At 40.2% G+C, this 22,594-nt stretch overlaps 1 protein-coding gene across 1 annotated transcript in view; it reads left to right on the plus strand.

Moving 5' to 3' along the window:
* TDRD7 (tudor domain containing 7) overlaps positions 1–22,594 on the plus strand; it is a gene marked incomplete at its 5' end in the record, with an annotated part of 28,493 nt that overhangs the window by 720 nt on the left and 5,179 nt on the right. Inside the window, 8 exons of the mRNA XM_009072788.1 lie at positions 492–703; positions 13,777–14,357; positions 16,487–16,673; positions 18,259–18,370; positions 19,239–19,441; positions 19,582–19,716; positions 21,370–21,453; positions 21,616–21,750. Coding sequence (XP_009071036.1) covers positions 492–703; positions 13,777–14,357; positions 16,487–16,673; positions 18,259–18,370; positions 19,239–19,441; positions 19,582–19,716; positions 21,370–21,453; positions 21,616–21,750 — 1,649 coding nt within the window. The remainder of the gene's footprint in view (positions 1–491; positions 704–13,776; positions 14,358–16,486; positions 16,674–18,258; positions 18,371–19,238; positions 19,442–19,581; positions 19,717–21,369; positions 21,454–21,615; positions 21,751–22,594) is intronic.

A 22,594-nucleotide genomic window follows, 5' to 3' on the forward strand; every position in this document is an offset into this window, starting at 1 on the left:
TAGAAAGGCTGCGTTCTGGGTGGAGAGTTTTCCTCAGGACGTATCTTGGAATGAAAGGCAAATCAGTGGTCTGATTGTACATCTGGCTGACTATATAACAACATTCTTGGGTGTTTTGCTGTATCTTTGTTGTGTTTGTACTCATAAAGAAAATACTTTGTGCCTTTCTTGGCATCCTGCCTTAGTGCAGCCTCTCAGCTACAGTGGAGCCGAGCATTCTGTATCCTCTTCCAGAATCCCTTCAGAAGTAACGTTTAGCAATGTCTTGTGAAAATAACTACAGTGATTGAAAATTCAGCTTTAGGTCAGTTGTTAAATGGCTGAGGTTTCCACGGCCCTTCCCAATAGAAGTGACTGAACCAGCCATGTTGGGCAGGAGAGCCACATTTTAGGGTTTGTGTTACGCTGACAGCTCCCATGTTTAATTTTAAGTAGGGAGCTAATCATCTGTCTGTCTTTCTGTTGCTAAGGCTGTATGTTTCTTTTAACAGATATTACATCCACTGCAGAGACTCATGCTGTTGCCTCTGGCTCTTCTGCTGCTGATATCAGTGAACTTCAAGGTCGCATTAAGGAGCTTTTGAACAAGCACAGCAGTGGTGTCTGGCTGTCAAAGTTGCCTCAGATCTATCGGGAAATTTACTGGGAGGACCTTAGCACAGAAGTGCTCCAACAGCTTGAGAACTGGCCTCATGTGTGCACAGTAAGTACTGAATGTCATTTTTGTGGAAGATGCTGGTACCCTACAGATACCTGAGTGTTCATTTGCCAAACGTTATTTTTTGTATGCCTGCATTTCCTTTCACAACCTACACCAGTAACAAAAAAAGGAAGAAGACCCCTACCACCCCTCCCCTGAAATCGTAACAATGCCTTTGAAACTCAGAAAATCACTGTTGACCGGACTAGTATTGTTGTGGAGAAGAAAGGTCAGCCTCTGTGGTCTCCTGGAGCAAGTGCTTGCGGTTGCTGAGTTGCCACCTTAATGACTGCAACACTGACAACCCAAGTACTAGATGTAAGATGTGCTCTCCATGCTGTATCTTTTGCTGTTGTTTTGTTGGTTTTTTTTTCTTACAGCTTTTTATGCTTTTCCTTGTTGTGGATTTGTCACCTCTTAAACCTATTAGCTACAAGTAACTCCTGTGTGAACAGTCTGAGGTCTATATGTAGTAAGCTTTCTGTATACTCTTCCACCGGTCTTTCTCACATCTTAAGCCAAGGTTGTGGAATTTTGCTGTGTAAGTTAGGTTTATGGTACAATAATATATGAAATTGAAGTGTGATAATGTTGGGGAGAGCTGGTATCAGGCTATCTCCACTTAGAGGTCTGCCAGGTCAGTTGACATCACCACTGGGTGGAAGGTCTTCAGCTGCTGTACTTTCATCTCTTATTCTGTGTTCATGGTTCATTTGTGGTGCCATACAACTTTGCATTAAGACTTTGTTTACTTTAACAGGCCATGTATATCAAAGAACACTTTCAACTTCTTCAATATCTGTCAAACTGTGGCACCAGAAGAGTATTGAAGTAATGAGAGGATTTGTCTGCTTGAAGTGACTTTTCATGTATATCCTGCAAAGTATTTTCTTGTGTAATGACTCTAAATGCAAAAAAATATAAATGTTTAACTGAGATTAAATAATTGCTCTTCAAGAATAACACCATTTGCATTCTCACACATATGTAAGATATGTTTGTCATACCTTACTACAGACACCAGCAATGTGTGCAGTCAGCAGCAGTTTGTTTTGATAGAAATTTCATTCCTGTGTTCTCCACAGAGCAAGCTCTTAGGTCTTGAGTTACTTAATTCATGCAGCGAATTTTAGTCTCTTTTGTTGCTAGTGTTCCAGACAGTCCTGTTCTTCCAGGATCTTTGCTCTGTGTTTGCTGGCCATTTGCTTGTTATCTCTTGGGTCTATCTCTTCTTTCTAGCAAGCAAATAAAGTCATTTTAGCAAAAATATGCAGTCATTAAATCTGCGCAAACATTGTAATGCAATGGGCACAGTACAACAGCAGTGAGAACTATCACATTATCTTGGCAGAGTCAGTCTTGTTGTAGAGAACTGTTAATGAGCCTGTAAAGCCCATCTTAGTTTACTGACTTGTGAAATCAGAGTCATGGCTCAGGCATGGAGAAATTTGAACTGGGGCTTCTCACATGAAGGCTACAATGCATCTCTTAATTATAATCACTCTTTATTCCTGGTTCAAATATGTTGTCTGCAGGTGTATAGCTCTGTAGAACCTTTGAAATGCCAGAGGACAGACTGTATGCTGCAGTATCAGTAAAGATGTTTGCATGACTAATTTCTGAATTATTTCTGCCTTGTTGGTTTCTTACACTGGGAGTGTCTGCCAGGCTCAGAACAGGAAAAAATGCCGGGTGTTTCAGTATCTTCTTAAAGAGACAGCACATACTCTTCTTGAATGCATGCTGATCAGTAGCAGCGCAGTTACAAACCAGCAGGCAACAACCCTAATATATTTGCAGCCTCTCCAAGCTGAGGACTTTGCTTTGGACAGTGTAAATTCTGAATAACTTGCACCCCTAAACTTCTGTTTGAAAGGAAGGATTTTTTTTCTAGGAAATTGTCATTTCTATGGTTAGGTTGCAACTATCAGTTAAGGCAATTTTTCCTATCTAATGATCTGAAGACTCAAAATGTCACTAAGTTGTAGGTTGATGATCTTGTTTTCAGTCTTCACCTTTCAGGCAAGAGGACCTTCTACAAGTTATTGAAGCTGACCTTGTTCTCCATTGGTCTGTTATCTCCCTTCTTTAGTTTAGCTTGCTTGAGCATCTTGCTTGTAGCAATATATTTTGCATGGCTAATTGCAAAAGCGCAAAGTAATTGCACAGTGGCTAGTGCTCAGAGATTATAGCCAAGCCTTGGTGAGCAATGGAGCTGAGAACAAATGTGTTCACCACCCTAATACAATCATAGAATCATCAAGGTTGAAAGACAGCTCTAAGATGATCAAATCCAACCTGCCACTCCGCTGTAACCTCTAAACCATATATTCCAGCACCAGATCCAGATGCATCCAGAACATTTTCAGGGATGGTGACTCTGCCACCTCCCTGGGCAGTCTGTTCCAATGCCTGACCACCCTAATAGTGATTTTTTTTCTAATATCTACTCTAAATCTCCTTTGTCTCAGCTTATGACCATTCTCTGTAGTCCTCAAATATATAGTCCTTAAATACACTTGTCTTCCTTTTTCACCCTAATACAATCATAGAATCATCAAGGTTGAAAGACAGCTCTAAGATGATCAAATCCAACCTGCCACTCCGCTGTAACCTCTAAACCCTAAACTGTATCTGCCAGCACCTGACCCAGACACCTCTTAAACACTTCTGTGGATGGTGATTCCACCACCACCCTGGGCAACCTGTTCCAGTGCCTGAACACCTTAACAACATGTAATAACCTAGCAGTCTTTGCTGTCCAGACAGGCCTCAGTCAGGAGAAGAGGAATCTGCCTCAACAGCTCTGTCAGTCAGATCCATGGTGAATTGTTTGCTTTCACCTCCAGCAAGACTAGTGCTTTGAAAAAAGTGATTACTGGCAGTGGCCCTTTCACCTTCATCTTTTTGTATCATAATCTTATACCTTTCTGTGTGACAAATTACTTTGTCAGGCATCTTTGAGCAGCTAGTGATGCCTATTTTAGACATTCTACCCCATCTCATTTCTCATCTTTCTACAATACTTTTTCTACAAGTCTTTCTCACAACTTAACAGTTTTCTTAGAATGCTGAGCCAAAGTCATATAGCTTTGCTGTGTTTGTGCTCAGCCTTGAATGCTTGGGCTGCAGGCAGCTGAACCTCTGAGGGAGAAAGAACATTGCTGCAGAGGTCTGAGAGGGGTGCAGACTTGTAAACAGAGAATTAATTTTTTTGTAAGTCACAAGTGAGCTAAAAAGTAATAATAAATTTATTTTTGGTACTGGCAACATGTCTGATGGTTCCCTTTGCAGTTCAAGTATAAACCCCCTTCCTGAGCAGTATGTATATTTGAAAGATTTTTTCCTTGCATGTGCTCAACTCTTCTCAGTTACTTGAACTCTGTGAGTGATCAGGAGATGATGATTCAGGTAGGGCAGTACAAGAGAGGGCTAAACACTTGCATCTTTTCTCAAAACATTTTCTTGAATTTCCAGAGTTCTTTCCCAAAAGCCTTTAGAGAATTAGGCAGTCCTAGGACATTAGGGAAAGTCCTTGCATAGATGTTTAGTTGGTTAAAAGGTTGGAAATGGAGAAAGGCTGAAATGGTTGACCTTCAGAAAGCAGGAAGTCATGGTGGGATTCTGCAGGGGCAACACCTGGACACATGCTTATCTGGACTGTAATAAGTGAGTTGGTAAAGGGTGCCAATGCAAGTTGAGCTAATAATACAGGGTTGTTCAGGGTTAGAAAGACCAGGCTCTCTGAGAAAGGGTGTAACTTCCTAATACCAGGTTGCTATCCCGTAAGATTTCAACTTAGACTTAACTACAGCAATGTACAGAAAGAACTCTGATTCTGTTTTAAAAATGTGGGGTTTTCTGTGTGGACTCTTAAGCTTGAGAAAAGAGATCTTGGTATTTATAATAGCTTCATGCAAATGTTGGCTCAGTGCAGAAAAATGCAAGTGATAAGTACTTGAAAATAAATATTAAATTAATACTTCAGTTGGAAGGAATCTATTAGTGATCAGTGAAGCCTGACCACTTCAGGAATGATCAAAGGTTAAAATATGTTATCAAGGGCATTGTCCAAATGCTTTTTGAATACTGACAGGCTTGGGACATCATCACCTCTCCAGGAAGCCTCTTCCAGTGTTTGACCACGCTCTTAATAAAGAAATGCTTCCCAACATCAAGTCTGAGACTCCCCTTACACAGTCCTTTTCTACTCACAAATAAGAAGTCCAGGAGGGCATCTTTCCTAGTTGACCCCCTGAGTACATATGACATTGAGTTATCTCCTACAAATTTCATGAATTTCCCAGGCTTGCTTCTCACAGCAGTATAGCATTCCCAGCTGATGTTTGGGAAGCTGAAATCTCTCATAAGGTCAAGGGCTTCCAATCCAGAGGTTTCTCCTAGTGACCTTTAGAGAAACTTACTGGTTGTATCACCCAAGCGGGGCATTCGGTAGCAGATTCCCACTACAACATCTTTTTTGTTCTCCTTTCCCCTAACTCAGAGTCCCTTAACCACATCATCACTAACTGTAAGGACTGTACAGTCAAAACTCTCATTTTTTTAACAGTGTAGCTCCTCCACATTGCCTGCCATGCCTATCCCTCCAAAGATGCATTTCACCCATCAGGACAGATGGATCCTGTCAGGCCTCATCACACCTTTTACCTCAGAAGTTTTTCCATATTTATAAAACCCGAAGTTTTGATGGATACACCAGTCCTGGAGCCATGTGTTTATGTCTTGGGCTCACTTGTTCCTTCCAGAGTCTCTCTCCATTACTGAGAGGGTTGAGGAGAATACTGTGCTCCTAAAGTTTTTAACATTCTTCCCAGGGCTCTGAAATCTCTTTTGATTGACCTTAAACTTTTTATTGCAACATCATTAGTACCCACGTGAAAGAGCAGGAGTGGATAAGAGTCCAAAGGCTGTACTAAGCAACTCAGTCGTCCAGTGACATCTCTGCTTTGGGCCCCAGGGAGTTAGCAAACTTCCCTGAAAAGAATTCCCTGTTCTTGTGAATAGAGAACAAAATAGCAAACACTACTGGTGGGGAAACATATTTTGTTAACACATGTCAAAATTAAATGTGCTTCATCCAGAAGATACACAAACAAAACCTCACTGAGAGATAAAGCAAAGTGAAGGGACAGTTCAGAAGGGTGACAGGTAAACATAAGTATTGAGTGCTACATGAGCAATAATTAAGTTAAATGATTGAAGTGGGGAAAGATGCAGCTAGGGGCTGTAACGTAGTAAGAGACCTGAAAAAGGTAGATTGGGAATGATAATCATCTTGGTTTCAAAAGCAACTGAATACATGCACTGATGAATTTGAGCCTTAGTCATCATGAACTGCTTCATTCCAAAGAAACTGTCACTAACTGATAGTGCCTGAACTATGGAGTATCCAGAATGGGAGGAGGAGGTATCACTTCAATCATCCTATTATGCTTTTTCCTAGGCCCCTGCTGTTGTCAAATAGATGTCAGGCTAGGAGTATCTTTGTTCTGACCCAGTATAGCTCTCCAATGCACTAAATCAGCCTGTCCATATGTAATTATCATGGAGTCGTAGACTGGTTTGGGTTGAAAGGAACCTTTTAAAGGCCATCTAGTTCCAGCTCTGCTGCAATGAGCAGGGACATCTTCAAGTAGATCACGTTGCTCAGAGCCCCATCCAGCCTGGCCTTGAACACTTCCAGGCATGGGACATCAACCACCTCTCTGAGCTACCTGTGCCTGTTTGTATAAACCACCCTTATAGTAAAAAAAAAATCTTCCTTGCATATAGTCTAGATCTACCCTCTTTTTGTTTAAAACTGTTGCTCTCTATCCTATTGCAACAGGCTATGCTAAAAAAAGGTTTCACCTCATCTTTCTTATAAGCCTTATAAGGTGCTATAACATCTTCCCAGAGCCTTCTCTTCTCCAGCCTGAACAATCCCAACTCTCTCAGCTTTTAATTTCGGCCAGTTTTGGTGCTGGCTTCTTTCTGGTAGTGGTCTTTTTTCCTGCTTTCATGTCAGTCTGAGATGATGACAAAATATGTCAGTCCTGTGTCGTTAGGTGAAGCTGTGTTCTATCATCTTTTTCTCCACTTGTCTTCCCAAATTCATTCTTGCAGTTAGAAGAACAAACAAATAGTAGGCAGCCGCCTTTTAATTGACAGGCAGACGGGATCTGTGCCTCTAGACTGGCTTCTAGAATTTTCTTGTAGTAATGGCTGCCTTAGTCTGTCTCTCTGTTTTCTGAAGGAGCTGGTAAAAAAATAACACTACCATTCTGCATTTGGAAATTCCAACTGTGCTGGAAGCAATATACTTACTTTTCAGCAGTTCTAAATCAAAGATTTTTTTTTTCATGAAATATCCTACTGGCTCTGGCTACCTGACAGATTAACCATTCATCTGTTGTCGCAAGAGGACAGTTTCATTTCCAGTAATCTACCATTCCTCAGTCAGCTGTCTTACTGCTTTTTAGTAAGCATATGGCTAAGGAATGTGTGATACCTGAGAATATTCTGTAGGGCGCTTAAGCTCTGCTTTGGCTGATACTGTGTGAAAATGCTCCTCAGACTGGAGAACATTTACCTGGCTATTTATTCTGAGGAGGAGGCTTCACACAGTAAAGGAAAGCTTAGTGTTCTTCACTTCATCCCTTGGATGTCTAGGTTGGTGCTGGACAGGTCCCAAAGCCTGTCAGTCTTGTTGAAGATATGTAATTGGGAAAAAATCAGAGAAACTAAGAGGAAAATTACCATGGTTTTGTTCAGTGGTTTGGGGTAGTTGTGACTGGGTTTTTTGTTTGCTTGGGTTATTTTAAGTAGCCATTACAAGGTGAAGTTTGCCATTAAGGAAGCTAGAAGATTTTTTTAGGCAAGAACGGGACCTACATATGTTTCCTAGCTGACAGGCAGTTTATTTTGCTTGTTTCATTTTTGGTAGCTAAAGGCTTGGGAAGATGGCAGGATCAGTTGCTAAACAAACTGACAAATAGGATTAGGACTTCTTTTTTTTTCTGAATCTGTTCCTGGGCAGTGTACTGTCTCTTAATAAAATGGGTAATACCATATCTGGTAGCTGAGTTCTTACTGTAGCATTCAGAGTGAATTAAACAGGTCTGCTCAGATAAGAGAAGAATTGCCATAGTAGCCAGTTGTATTCCTTGAGCAACTTTGGTTCTCTCGGGTCTTTACTCGTAGGGAAGGAATTTCTATACCACAGTTAATCTGTGTGAAGGAAAAGTTGTCATTCTAAGCAGAGAAATGGACTTGAGAGAATAAAGAATTCAGCTCTAAGGTACTTTGCACATGGAGGAGATGATGGAGCAGGCTATCATGTCAGGTACTATGTATGAATGAAAGCTTGCACAGTTCTGCACAAGCCTTGCAAACTGTTTCCTCTAGATGAGTGCTAGGATTAGGATAGCTTTCTTTTGCCATGCTTGTCAAAGAAATCAGTGTTTGATCTGGCTGTTTGCTTTAGCGGGTATCTCAATACTAGACACAGAGACACCAGGCGTTTAGAACGGGGTTTGGTGAACATAAGACATAGTCTGCCTGAAATTTAACTAGATGTGTTGTACATACTACAGCACAAGGCAAACTACAGTTGGGTTCAGCCCAACTGAGAAGGTGGTATCATAGCACACATGGAAATGAGTGGATTAAGGACACAAGATCCAGAATAACTTTGCTGTCCAAATACAGTGCTAGAACAGTGTATATCCTGATGTACCTGAAGCTCAGTCCTAGTGATGAGTGGTTAGACAACATGATGAGCGACCAAATGAAGTCAGACCCCATTTGACAGCATCTTTCCTTGCTCTTGCAGCCCTTACAACTCCTTGTGTGTTAGGTCTTGCACTTTTATGACCTTGTAGGAAGACTTAACTGCATTATGAGGTAAAGGTTAGTACAGCCAAAAAGAACTGCTGACAAGGGTGTCTGCTGATCCTCAGTGTTAGTGTAAGGATGTGAACAGTAAGGGCAATCCTCAACAGTATAGAGTTGTTAAATTGACTCAGCTGTCTTATTGCATCAAAGAGTTTCATTTGTAATTGTGTGTTTTCAGAAGTTAGAGTTTCAAAATCACAAGAAGAAACTGTGGAGAATAGTTGCCTTCACTGTGATGTTCAGGGAGATGAAGTGGGAGGGTAAGGAAGGTGGGCAGAAGGGGGCAACCTAAAGACACTCCTGAACTTTGCAGAGCTTACCACCCCAGCCCTGAGCACTAGCTGAAGCTGAACAGGAGATATCTTGATGGTAGGGATCCTTTAGTCTACCAACAAAAGAAAATAGAAAAATATGTAGGTATGGAAGTAATGACTACCAGAAATATAAAGGTTTCAGAGTCATTGTAGCATCTGAAAGTTTTTGTTTCAGTTGATGGGCTTAAAATATCTTCTGTATTTGGCCATGAAGAATACACCAAACTTTATTGTTATCATTGCCAGTCTGAGTATCTTGACCGATATTTTCTGGGCCCTCTTAATGAAACTGACATATCTGTCAGAATTTGTGACTGAAAAGGCTACTAAATCAGAAACCTTTCAAATTACTTTGACTTCGCTGGTATTTTGGGTGACCTGTGGTGTTTGAAGGTAGTCCTTACCTCCTGGTAATTGAAATTTATTTGACATACAGAAGAACTGAGGCGGTTCTTCTAACATTGCATAAACATTTTGCAGAATCATGGAATCACTGAGATTGGAAGGGACCTCTTGAGATTATCTGATGCAACCCCCATTCTCATACATCCAGCCATGTTTTAACAGTGGATGCTCTGCAGCCTTTCTAGGCAACATGTTCCTGTCCGGTTCCAGCTTCCCAGCTGACACGAGGCTTGGCTGAAAACAAGCCTTTTGATGTGTCTGTTTGTCATTTAGGGTAAGAAGTTAGGTATCATAGTTTCCTATGCGAAAGTGATTGCATATCAGACTAGCAGCTGTAAAAGCTGGAGTGGATTCCAAGGATTAGCTGTAACTGGATGATGTAAGAAGCTTCCACAGCCTTGTAAGGAAAAGCTGTTTACTGAGTGATGCCACTCTGTGCAGTGGGGATCTTCACCCTTTCAAGAACATTGCCCAAGTCTGATTTTTTTCTCCAGACTTGGTTACTTTGCACACATACTCAGCAGCTTGGTAGCTTAAAATCTCTTGCTTTCAGAAGGAGCTACTTGGAAGAGCAGGGAGGAGTTGAGTGTTAATGTTGAAGCAGCATCTCACTGTTGCCTGGGAAGAACAGTACTGTAGAATGATAGGCAAAAGCAGTGGGGCCTGAATTTGATTGCTTCTGTCAGAGAAAAGATGTCAGCCAAATGTGTGGATGCAAGGTTGTGCTGATCAAGGAATACCAGGAATACCTTCCTCACTGCTCTGAGCTTCAACTTGCTAGGAGTTGAACTTCATATCCTGTTGAGGAAAGTCAGGTGGATGAGAGCTGCCTTCGCACTGAAGCGTTTATCTAAGCTGCCTATCAGTAAAATGTGTCTGTATGCAGTCTGTGGTATGTATGCCATGGTAGTTAGCTTCTGTGTTGCATATTTAAGTCAGATCTGAAAGAATTAATGCACAGCACTTTTGACAAATTCTTCACACTCAATAGGAGTGGTAGTTCTGGTCTGTGTTTTAGCAGCCCTCTTTGAGGGCCTGTTTGATACTAAGAATCACGGAGCCAGACTTCTCTTGTTTCCAACATGTGAGACTCTGTCACTGACATCGAATGCTAACTTCCACTGCATATTTCCTTTCCTTGCCTTGAAGAAGAATGGGAGAAAATAACTGCATATGCTAGCTGTGAATGCAACCTTGAAAGTGAAGGACACTTCCTCTGACTAGGAACTCTCATTTCAAGGATGTGCTTTCTCCACTTCCTTCATGGAAAGTACTGATGCTCTAGGAGGTTGCCAATATGTTTATCACTGTACACACAATTAAACCAAGCTGGCATTGCAAAGTGGATACTTTCTTTACCTTACATATGTTAGCATAGTAGTTTACTTGGACGTCGTTAAGTGTATACATACAAAGGTTGTGACCCAGCAACACATAGAGGAGCATGTCTGCCTTTGTCCTCTCTATATACGTATGTCAGAAAGAGTGGACTTGCTCTTTTGATTTCCACTTGACTTGCTCAGTTGCAGTGTCAGTATTTATCTTGGGAGTAATTTTTATTTGAAGTTTTATTATTTGGGTCTCTAGATTTTAAGTTTTATGAGCTCCCTCTGTTACTCAAACCTAGGACAAACATGTTGTTCTTCTGTGTAGAATGACTTCACTCTCTATTGTCCCGATAATAAATTGTGACAGTTGTTGACTCTTCTTTGTGCTCTTTAGTGAGGAGGTGACAACAGGCATGTTGTGCTTGCAGAGCTGGCTTGCCAGCTATAGTCATGGGAAGTACCTTGCAGGCAAATCTGTGAAATCAACTGGAAACCAAACAGAGATATTTGTGCTAAAGGAAGGGTGACTCTTTTCAAGTTCTGCTCATAAGTTAAGCCATTTGCTTGTAATGAAAAGTTTCTGTAGTGTTGTGTGGCCTTGAAGGTGTCTTGGCCATAACACTGTATGAAGGGTTCTGTAGCATCTTGAACATTAACTTCTGTGCAAAAAATAGTAGCCTAATAGTAGCCATTAATTGCCACTCACAGAGGCAAACAGCTCCAGTGTGGGCATACCCTGTAGGGAATCCTGGCAAGCATGTCAGATTTCTAGTGCCAGGAGAACCACAGGACAGCACCACACTCTCATGAGGGGCCCACAGGGAGTGCAAGTGACCAGGAGCACAGTGAATGGGATGGGCAGCAGAGGGTGGTAGGCAGGGCCTGATCTCTCCGCTCTGGTGAGCAGTGAGAGGACCCAGGGGAATAGCATGAAGTTCTGTCAAGTTTAGATTAGATACTAGTAAAAGGCTCTTCACTCAGAGGGTGGTTGGGCACTGGAACAGCTACTCAGGGAAGGGGTCACAGCACCAATCCTGGCAGAGTTCAAGAAGCATTTGGACAATGCTCTCAGGCACATGATGTGATTCTCGGGGATGTCCTGTGCAGGGCCAAGAGTTGGACTCAGTGATCTTGTGAGTTCCTTCTAACTCAGGATATTCTGTGATTCTTTGATTCTATGATGTTGACCTGAGCTTATTTATACTGAAGTAAGCTGAAACAACTTACTGAAATAGCATTTTTCTGTCTCTAAATGGTTTGCTCAGTCAGCATCCTCAGCGTCTTCAAAACTGAACTTCAATGCCTAGAAAACCTCAGAGCTATTATTGGAGTTAAGAGGCTTAAAGATCGCTAAGGTTCTTCTCTCCTTAGTCGACTGCCTTTAGTGTGTAAGGGTTTATAGTCCTGTCAGCAAAAATTTATTCAGCTCTGTTGCAGCTCCATTTAAAGAACACTAGCCAAGAGAAAGGTTGCATAAAGGTAGGCCTCCACCTCTGGCTTCTTTCAGGATGAACTGCCATACATTCCAACACAACCTTCTCAAACAAATTGTTGTCCTGATAAATGTCAAGTATTTTCTGGAGCCAGAAGTTTCCTTGGCTGGTCATTTAAATGAATTCCTCAATATTGTACATGGACACGTGGGGTATCTATATCAGTTCTTCTGTATCTGAGATGTCATTATCTGCTAAGGTGCTGTGCCCTGATTTTTCTCCTCTGGGTCACTTGATATACTTTGATCTCTTGACTGTGTATCAAAGCCCTTACAAGGCTTTGATAAGTTTTTGTTTGGTTGTATTTTTAACTGAGTTCCTTTCTTTTCCTGTGGTACAAAGGGCACAATAAGACTTCTCATATCAGAGGGTACAAATGTAGGTTCTTCCTGTAATGAATCACTGAAGGCATCTTTGGTCCTAGATTGCATGACCAGATATGTTTTGTCACCTCTTGTATCAAGCTGACTAGCATAGATGCCAAAGAACTTGGTAAATTCACAATACTTTCCTATTTTCCTACTGTAGATACCTGTTCTGTAGTAAATAGATGTCTGTAGGACACTGTCTCTCCCCTTCTCTCAGTTAAGAGGGAATATCTCCTTGGTTTAGTGAGCTTATTTGGAAAGACTGGAGTCTTAAAGCTTGTGCACTTGTTCACACGAATTTGGGTAGAAGAGGGTTGTTGGATAGGTTTGTTTGCCTTCTTAATTCTTATTCTTGCAGACAATATTACTACTTTGGTTTTCACGCCACAAGGAATGATGAGAGTTGTTTCCTCTGAGGAAGGTGCATCAAGGTGGAGCTACATAAACCTCAATAACTTTCTTTATTGCAGGAGTTGTTCTTGCTTTGGGATCAATGTGAAAACACTGAGAGCTTTTTTTAGTTTTACACACGTTCCTGCTAAGCTGCAGTTAGATTGATCTAGGTTGAAACTGCATAGCTTTAGGAAACAGCTGTATTGTGAGTTTGTTGCTACAGTTCTCAAATGCTGTTTTCAAAGTAGTGACTTCAGACTATGTGAGATGCTTATTCTTGAACTTAGCAAAGGTAGAGACATAGGGCCTAATCAATTTAATTATGAAAATTTATTATGTTCCAGAAGTGTCTTCCTTAATTTGAGAACTTTTGTAAAGAAAAATAATTCCCTGAGCATGACAGCACATAGTCTGCCTGACAGCACTGCCTGACAGGTGTCCTCTTGTTTCTGCAGTATGGAATCAAATCCCCTTTCCTCAGTAAACTGAAACTGAAACTTATATTTATGATATGCTTACCTGTGTGGAAGATTGACGGGGTTAATGTGGAAAAGACCTAAGATTGTGAAGTCTGTCATTATATTCTGGTCCTCCTAGGAGAAAAGAGAGACTGTACTTCTTTAGAAGCAAGCCCTAGGGGTATTGCATAGATCAGGTATTTGCCCTGTAATTATGTAGTCACATGTGTTTGGTATCCTTCGAAACAGAGGAGGAAGCATTACAAGAAGTACTACCTTGTAGTAAACCGCCTCAAGCTTAGTTCCCTCTGGATGTCCATTTCAAAGACTGCATAAAATGCCTATTGTAAAAGCGTAATTGGCAAAATGATTCAGACTTAGAGATGCAACTGATTATTGACTCTATTTTTTGTTTTCCAAGGTAGAGAAAATACACTTGGGTGATCAGATGGATGGGCTTCTTTATCCTGTGAAGAAAACACCACTGACAGCAAAAAGTGATACTGAGCAAGAGAAGGCATCTCAGAATGCTACTGCTTCAAAAGCAGACTCTTTGGTAAAACCAAATATGGAGACCACACCTGCATCACTCAGTAGCGACTTAAAGCAAAAGGTTGTTAGCATCTTGTTGAAGTATTCCAGCGGTCTTTGGGCTCATGCACTTCCCAAAGTGTACCAAGACATGTACCAAGGAAAGTTTCCAGAAGACATTCTAAATAATCTCGAGCTGCTCTCAGATGTGTGTATAGTGGACTGTGTATCTGAAGTTCCCAAAAAGGCCATCCTCTATGCTAAACCCCAAAGATGCATTGATGAGAATCTGAATGTCACTGAGAAGGGCCAGAGGCAAGATGGTGTGAAGGCCACAGCTGAACAGCAATATGAAGAATCCCAGGACCAGTATCCAGAGAACATAACTGTTCCTCCTCTAATCATTCCATCAGAAGGATCTGTGTCCGTTATGGTGTTAGAAGTGAAAAATACTAATGAAGTCCTAATTAGGCAAGTTTGTACTTCAGAATCTATTGTTTTGGTTTTATTTATAAATCATATACTCATATTGTGCAGGTCTGCCGGGAAAGAATACTTGAAGAGGTGGTTTCAGGAATTTGTTAGTTACTTATTTTGCTAATGAAACTGAATAATTATTTCATTTGTGTGCTTAAATGGAAATTTCTGAAACTTCTTCTGTCCTGAACTGATCACTTCTGTCACTAGTTTGTCTGAGAATCAAGGCAGATCTGACTTTGCATTGGAAGACTTTTTAAAATAACCCTACTGCAACATGTAATAGTATTCAGATATTACTGTTGTGCTTGTTACAAGTTCTTCTTACTTCTATAACTGACTGACTGCTAACCAGGTGTGACTTCAATGTGTTCAGATTCCACTTTGGGTTTCACTTTTGGAAACAGATGAGCTTTCATCCCGCAGTAAACTCCTTGTGCTTCTTGATTCTGCTGCTAGTCAGCCCAGCCTGAGAGGACATTGTGGATTGTAATGGCTATCTTACATGTATGTTACAGTACTGTTCCAGGAAATACCATAGGCTTTGTATACTTCATTGTTGGGCTAAAATACACAAATCTTAGCAGTTATTTAAATCTTAAAAGAAAAAAAAAATCAGAGCCCAAACACTTTTACAGAGGATATTTAATTTTTTTTAATTATTTCAAATTGACCCTAATCTTAAAAAGTTCATATGGCATTTCAGAAGATGAATTGAGCAGCTATGTGGTAATATATTGACAGGTCTCTGTTTTTTCCAACTTTTTTGCCTCATCTCTTTGAATAGATGGGACTTTGCAGCATGTTTCACTGTATACCGCTCTGTTCTTTCATGGTAAAGCAGCCAGCATTACTTGACATGTGAATTGGTTCCAGTTGAGACTAAGAATGGTACTGGATGCATGCTTGCAATGCCTGGCCCACCTGCACATAGTTTAGTCTCTTACACACTTTTTGGGAGGTGGCTTTACAGGATTCTCTTCTAAAAAATCTGAAAAATATTTTTTCAATTGGTTTTGAGCAGCCCAGAACTTCTTCAGTATGATGCTCACCTTTTACTAGAAAACAGTGAGTGGGGCAGGAAATTCCATAAGATTCTACTGCTTTCTGTTGAGCTACTCCTACTGCCTATTAGGTGTCTTTATGATACAAATGCTAAAGAAACTTTCAAGTATCACATAGGTGACTGTCACCCCTCTTCTTGAGTGCTTGCATAGAAACAAAAAAGCCATCATTCTGAAAAAAGCATGAGGCTGTCATTAGGAAAATGAGGGTTCCCTGGAATGTGATCTGATTTAACTTAATCTTTATAACAAAGTTACTGCAGCATGTTATAGTGCAATATCTGCACTAATTCTGGGCATATAATCTAAACTATGTGGTAGAATTGAGCAGTATCAGTCATCCTATGCACAAGCTGAAACAGTAGCTACTTATACAAATTTGTGAGTTTTTCTCTCCTCTGCTCTAATCTGATTTGTTTCTGAAATATTCAGAACTTTTCCATTTGAAGTTTTCAGAAAGTTTATATACTTTATTAAGGAAGACCTGTGCAATACAAACTGCTTCAGTATGAACCATTAGGTCAGCAGCCCAGTACTAAGATTGAGATCTGAAGGTCAAGAGTAAACAGCACATGGTTTAACAACCAATTTTTAAAGATATTTTAGATGCCTTTTGTTGGATCAACCATAGAGAAAACCAGATTAATATGGTGTTTGTTAATGACAGAGTAACTTCAGTGGTGACATGCTAGTTCTCCTCTATACTTAGTCCCAGATACTACTCTGCTCTTGTGGTCAAATTGCTCTACATGATTGCAACCATCAAGTAAGAACTACTACTAAAAATCTAGTTGAGCCTGTTAGTTTATACAGTGCTGGGACACACTTAGCAGTCAATAAAAGCACTGTATTTTATGTCAGTTACTTTTCTACAGCACTGTTATGGGACAAGAGTTTGGATACTAAATATGCTTAGAAAAATATATATCCATAACTTACTCATATTCATATATGCATGTAAATGTTCTTGGGGTTTTATGCAGCTTTTTTGAAGTTGCATCCTAACTCTTGCCATGGTTTTTGTTTTGTTTTGTTTTGTTTTGTTGTAAAATACTGTAGGTATGTGGGCAAAGACTATTCTTCTGCCCAGGATCAAATGGAAGATGACATGAAAGCCTTCTATAGTCACAACAGTACAGTGTCACCAGCTCAGTCTCTGAGTGTTGGGCAGCTTGTTGCAGTGCACGCTGGAGAAGATGCCTGGCTGCGCGCGCGGATAATGTCTCTAGAAGGGAACAAAATAAAGGCAAGCAACTACCTCTCTTGGCACTTGGAGAAAGAATTGAAACAATCTTGGGGTTTGGATACAGGGTCAATTCTTAAATACGCTGCACTAGTATGATCTTTTCTTGTCCTAAAGTGCTTCTGTTTTCAGTTTTATGAGAAATCAAGACTTTTTTGAAGTTACATGATTGCCAAAATTAAATGATCTTTCAGGGTTTTTTTTTCCATAAACAGTTTGAATTTTGGGGGTTTGTTTTGGGGTTTGAATGGGGCTGGACCCTATGGTACTTTGGTACTGAAGATGTCCCTTTAATAGGAGAGACTATATTAACACTGTTTGGAGAGGGACAAAGGATGGGAAATAGAAGGACCAAATTCACTTGCTGCTAGATCTTGTTTGAAGTCTTGTACTGAAGTATCTCTTAACATGCTCTAAATAGAAAAAAAAGAGAAGGATATACTTTCCTCTTCCAGGCAGGTCTAGTATTCTGGGAGTTATATGTAGTATGCATTTTAGTTAAACCCCACTGAGATTATGTAACTCCTCTGTTGAACCTTTCCTGGGTGAAGTAGACTCTTCTTGCCATCTGCAATGAAACTAGAACATATATTAGGAGTGTTAAAATTTAAGTTCCAAACTTCTCAGTTATTTCTTGCCTAGTTAAACATTAGCGATGCCTTTGGTTTTTTAATGTTTCTTCCCCTAGTTAGGTGACTTTTTACCAGGTCTGTTTAACGTACTTTTAAAGCTGATCCATTTCATAAATATTTAAATTAATACATATATTAGAATTGAGGTTTTTCTGAAAGCTAGCATGATATCCTTCAGCTGGAACTTGGAGTGGGGGTGTCAGGACTTGGTTTTGTGGCAAGTTATTGGGTTTAGAGAAGTGGCAAGGATGTTGGTGGTATGCTTGCTTCTAATTTCTCCCTAGCTACAGCTATCAGCCAAAAGAAGGCTACTGCTTTATTGCAGCATTTGCTGATTATCCTCTGACACAGTGTTCAGATGTCCTTTCAGTGTTTGATATGCAGACATTTTGCATGGTAGAGATTAGAAAAATAGATGTGGAAAGTCCTGTCAAAGCCTTCGTTCTCTCACTTTAGCTCCAGTTATTTGCTGCCAATCAGCAATTTCTGTACAGGTTTCCTGACTGTGGTATTTGTGTCAAAGTTAAGACAAGCATAAATCAAAATGATTCTCATAATGCTGTATAAACATTAGGCAAAACTTATAGTGGCACCTAAGTGGTATTTGACTTTTCTATGCTTTCAAAACTTTATTACCTTTCTGCACATGATTTGCGTTGATAAATGCTGAGTCCTTCCAGCACTGTTCCTACTAAGAATTGAGATTCTCTAGAAGGGTTGGAGAGGATGGTTTTACAGGGATCTTGTGAAGAAAGCTTTCCCTGAAAACTCTGAATATTCAAGCAGTGAAACAAACATGAAGTTAATGGCGTGATACAGTACTGAACTGGTGAAGAGTAACTTGTCTGTGGCTGCACGGAGAATGTGGTAACTGGATACATTTTCCCTAGACTCAATAAAACATATTTACAATTGTATTCATGATCTTATGCTTTTATTCCCTTTTCAATTATCAGGTGTACTATGTTGATCACGGCTTCACTGAATTGGTTGAAAGCAACAGCGTGTACAAACTACAGAAACAGTTCAGTTCACTTCCTTTTCAAGTTACAAAATGTAAACTGGCAGGTAAGAGAGATCCAGTACTGACTGTGCAGGTTGCTGTTGTATGATTTATGGATTGAAGCATCTGTGAGTCTCTGAGTTTTGATCTGTGTTTGTATTAACTATGATAGATTTTGTCCAGCACAGCTAGTCTAAGCAGACATGGATAGGTATGAAAGGAATGAAAAGGGAAGAAGAAAGGATGTCAAGGGTTTTATAAAGAAACCTTGATGTTGGAAGAAAATTATCTCCAATATTTCTGTAATGGGTAATGGAGCTTAGTTGTTTCTGTGCTTAATTTGAATGTCTTTGTCCCTTTAATATATGTGAGCCTAAAGAAATGAAAGGAAATGTTTACTGTTGTGTGAAGCAGTGTACTAGCACAACACCTTTTTCCAAAAATGAGGAACATTTATTTTGTCCAGGTGAAGCAATATTTGTAAATATGATCCTATGTAGCTATTTTAAAGTGATCTTATCCCCTTCCAGTACTTGCATACTTCCCAGATTCTGCTGCAATTTATTTACCTTTCTAAAATGGATAAACCTTTCTGACTTTAAAAAATATTGTGTTTTAAATGTGTGAAATTGCCATGAATGAGCTTGGCTTTTTTGTTTGTTTGTTTTTTTAATACTTAGATACATTCCTTTTTTTCTCTACACATTTGCCTCCACTCTTACTGAAGAGAGTCTTTTTCTTTTGTATTCCTCCCTGCCTCACCCCCCCCCCACCACTCCTGCGGATGGCTCTCTGTGTTACAAAGGCAGAAGTTAAGTACAACTTTGCTGCTAAATCCTGATTCTTGGAAATATTCCTGTTGTGGACACAGACTTAGTTGTTGTTTCTCCCTTCGAATACAGCGGTACATAAAACATGTGGTGTGTCTTACAGGACTGGAAGCCTTCTGTGATGATCCTGTCCTAGTAAATACTGTGGACTCAGAGACATGCTACAAGATGTTTGCTGTGGAGGTGCTGGAAAAGAGTGATGTTCCTCTGCTTGTTCTCTATGACACCTCTGGAGAAGATGATATCAACATCAATGCTACTTGTCTGAAGGCATTGTATGACAAGTCCCTTGAACTGCACCTACAGGTACCATTGTCCTGTTTCCCTCTTCATTCAATACAAATCATTGACTACCGAGGTTTTGAACAAAAACCAGTACTCAGAAATTTGCTAACTTTTGGGGGTGTGTTTCTTTCCCCTTTTGTTGTCAAAATTTACTGTTGCAGGTAGATGCACTATACACAAATGTCAGAGTAACCAATATTCTCTCTGATGGAAGCCTGTATTGCCAAGTGCCGTCCAAAGGCTTGTCTAGACTCTCTGAAGTCTTGCAGAAACTAGACGACTACTTCCTTTACAAGGTAGGTTCTGTGGTGAGGGAAGTGGCAAAGTCATGCAGCCTTTCTTCAGAGTGTACTAATCATTTTCCTTGCACATAAGTTCAAGTTTCTGTGGTATTCATAGGCTATTCAAAAAGGCTATAAATTCTTGTCCTAGTTTGGGGTTTTTGAGGGTGCATCTTTCAGTGTGAAAAGTGTATTTTGATGCTTTCTTGTTCACAAGAAGTCTCTAAGGCTTCAGTAACTACTCATAACTTTCCTTTAATAGTTAGAATAGTAACAATATGGCTCTTAATGGGAAGCTCCTGCTGGAAGCTGCATCAGATTAGTATAAAGCCTGTGGATATACTGCCTCTTTTTTTTTCTGCAAGTTTTGCTTATAAGGTGGTGAGGTGCATAAACAGCCTGGCCCACAGCACACCATGCAAAGTGGCAATACAAGCAGCATGACCAAGGTCTCTTCTTTTTAATGTGGATTCCTGGAAGATTCAATGGCTTTGATCTGATTATGCTGCCTATCTTGCCCTTGTACCCTTAGCCTTTGAATGCAGTGGCTTATATCAGCTAGAAGTGATGTATGTATAGGAGACTTTTTCAAAAGTCTTAAGTTGCTTTGAAATAGACATGTGGCAGAGAAGTCGGACATTCCACGAGACATTACAAACACAAGCAGCAACCCTTACTAGACTCAAGAGAATTTATGCCAAAGAGAAGAAATCTCAAGAAAATCTGATTTGTTCATAATTCAGCTGGGCCTTACAGAATCAAATAATGTAATGCAGGTCCTTGAGGGTCCTGTTAGAACTGCTGCTTGTGAAACTACTCTGTCAAAGTGGTTTTAGGTGTAGAAGTTGAGCTTTAGACCTGTTGTGGAACTACCTGGAAATACTTTATATTGAATGTGTCTTCAGTTTCAAGTAAGCTAAACACTGAAAGAAAATATATAGGACCCTTAAAGGTTTAGCCACACAAAGGAAGGCAGTCAGACAGGTATTTCAGAAGTTTATAGTTATGTTCTGGTTGCTAACAAGAAAGACATTGATCTTTAGATTCACTTACTATGAGGTTAAAAGAAGTAATTTTCACTTTGGGTTGGTTTGTTGGGGTTTTTTTGATTTTGCTGAGGATTTAAACAAACTCAGGTGTTCATGGTTCTTAAGTGGAGTTTCTTCATGCTTTTCATAGTGGAGCTGTTATCTTGTTACATTATTTAGGATTATCATGGTGAGTGTCACCCTCATGAGACTTTCATTTGAGTCAGTAGTAAATTTGGGTTGTTAAATATCTCAAGAAATTAATTATATGTTCTGGAATACAAGCTAGGACCTTCTTCAGTTGTCTGTCACAGCTCTAAACTGCTCTTGCTTTTCGGAACAGTCAAGTAATGGTTTGTGATTTCATATTCTGTGTTTAAAAATGTGGGTTTTTTTGTCTGAGAACTTTGTGTTCTGTTTCCCTGTAAGATACAGAGCTTGGAGTTAAAGCTTTACCAACTGGAGAAGCTTTAAACAACACAGTAAGAAATGTTTCTGAATCTGGAAGGAGACTTTGCATTTGAAACAAAAGTTTTCACTTCTCAGAACTGTCTATGCCATGTGTGGATTTTTTAATAGTTAATCGAGTGCAAGATAGTAATAGTTCCATGCTTTTAAACTTCTGATTTTGTATTTGCAGCACACATCTGAGTTCAATGTATTGCTACCTTTCTGTGGCAAAATCTGCTTGTTGCCTTCCAAAGGAAAATGGGCACGTGTAGAGGTAATAAGTATTCAAAAAACAGCTGCAGTTTTCCCACACAGACATGTCCCTGCCTTTTGTTCAGCTTGATCTGAACCTTTAGTTTCCGTGAAACTTTTTACAGTGTGTGTGCCCCTGTTGGGTTTTTAACCTCAAATTATACTCTTGCTTTCTTTTTTTCAGATAAAAATTATTCATACTAGACGGGCACTTGATGTACAGTTTATGGATACTGGAACAGTTGCAACTGTAAAAGTATCAGAGCTCAGAGAAATCCCACCACAATTCCTGAGGGAAGTAATTTCAATACCTCCTCAGGTATGAAGACATTAAAGTGAACCTATATTTGATCTCTTGGCACTGTTTATAGTGCTGCTACTTCAAGGTTTATGTAATGAAATTTTGTTTAGTTTCAGAGCATTCAGCATTGCAATATATTTCATAGTGCATCTTTGCCTGAAATAAATCATAATGACAGTGTGTATTGACAGTATGTTGTGTATGTGTAATAGTACTGGTTTTGCATGTTCATTGAATCACAGAATGGGTCAGGTTGGAAGCAACCACAGTGGGTCACCTAGTCCAACCTCCCTGCTCAAACAGGGCCATCCTAGAGGCATAGGATTGCATCCAGACAGCTCTTGAATATCTCCAGTGAGGGAGAATCCACAACCTCTCTGGGCAGTCTGTTCTTCCTCGTATTCAGGTGGAATTTCCTGTGCATCAGTTTCAGCATGTTGCTTCTTGTCCATTGTCTGGCACCTCTGAGAAGAGTCTGGGTCCATCTTCTTGGCACTCTCTATTCAGATACTCATATACTTTGATATACATTGATATACATTGATGAGGTTCCTCTCAGTCATCTCTTCCCAAGACTGACCAGACCCAACTCCCTCAGCCTTTCCCCATAAGTGAGGTGCTCCAGTCCCTTAATAATCTTTGTTGCCCTCTCCTGGACCCGCTCCAGGAGCTCCATGTCCCTCCGGGTCTAAAGAGCTCAGAACTGGGCACAATACTCAGGTGTGGCCTCACAGGGGCTGAGCAGAGAGGCAGGGTCACCTCCCTCGACCTGCTGGCAATACTTTTCTTAATGCATCCCGGGATACCATTGGCCTTCTTGGCCACAAGGGCACACTCCTGGCCCATGGACATCTTGTTGTCC

The sequence above is a fragment of the Acanthisitta chloris genome, unplaced genomic scaffold (genome assembly GCF_000695815.1).
Source record: "Acanthisitta chloris isolate BGI_N310 unplaced genomic scaffold, ASM69581v1 scaffold32134, whole genome shotgun sequence".
Classification (NCBI taxonomy): Eukaryota; Metazoa; Chordata; class Aves; order Passeriformes; family Acanthisittidae; genus Acanthisitta; species Acanthisitta chloris.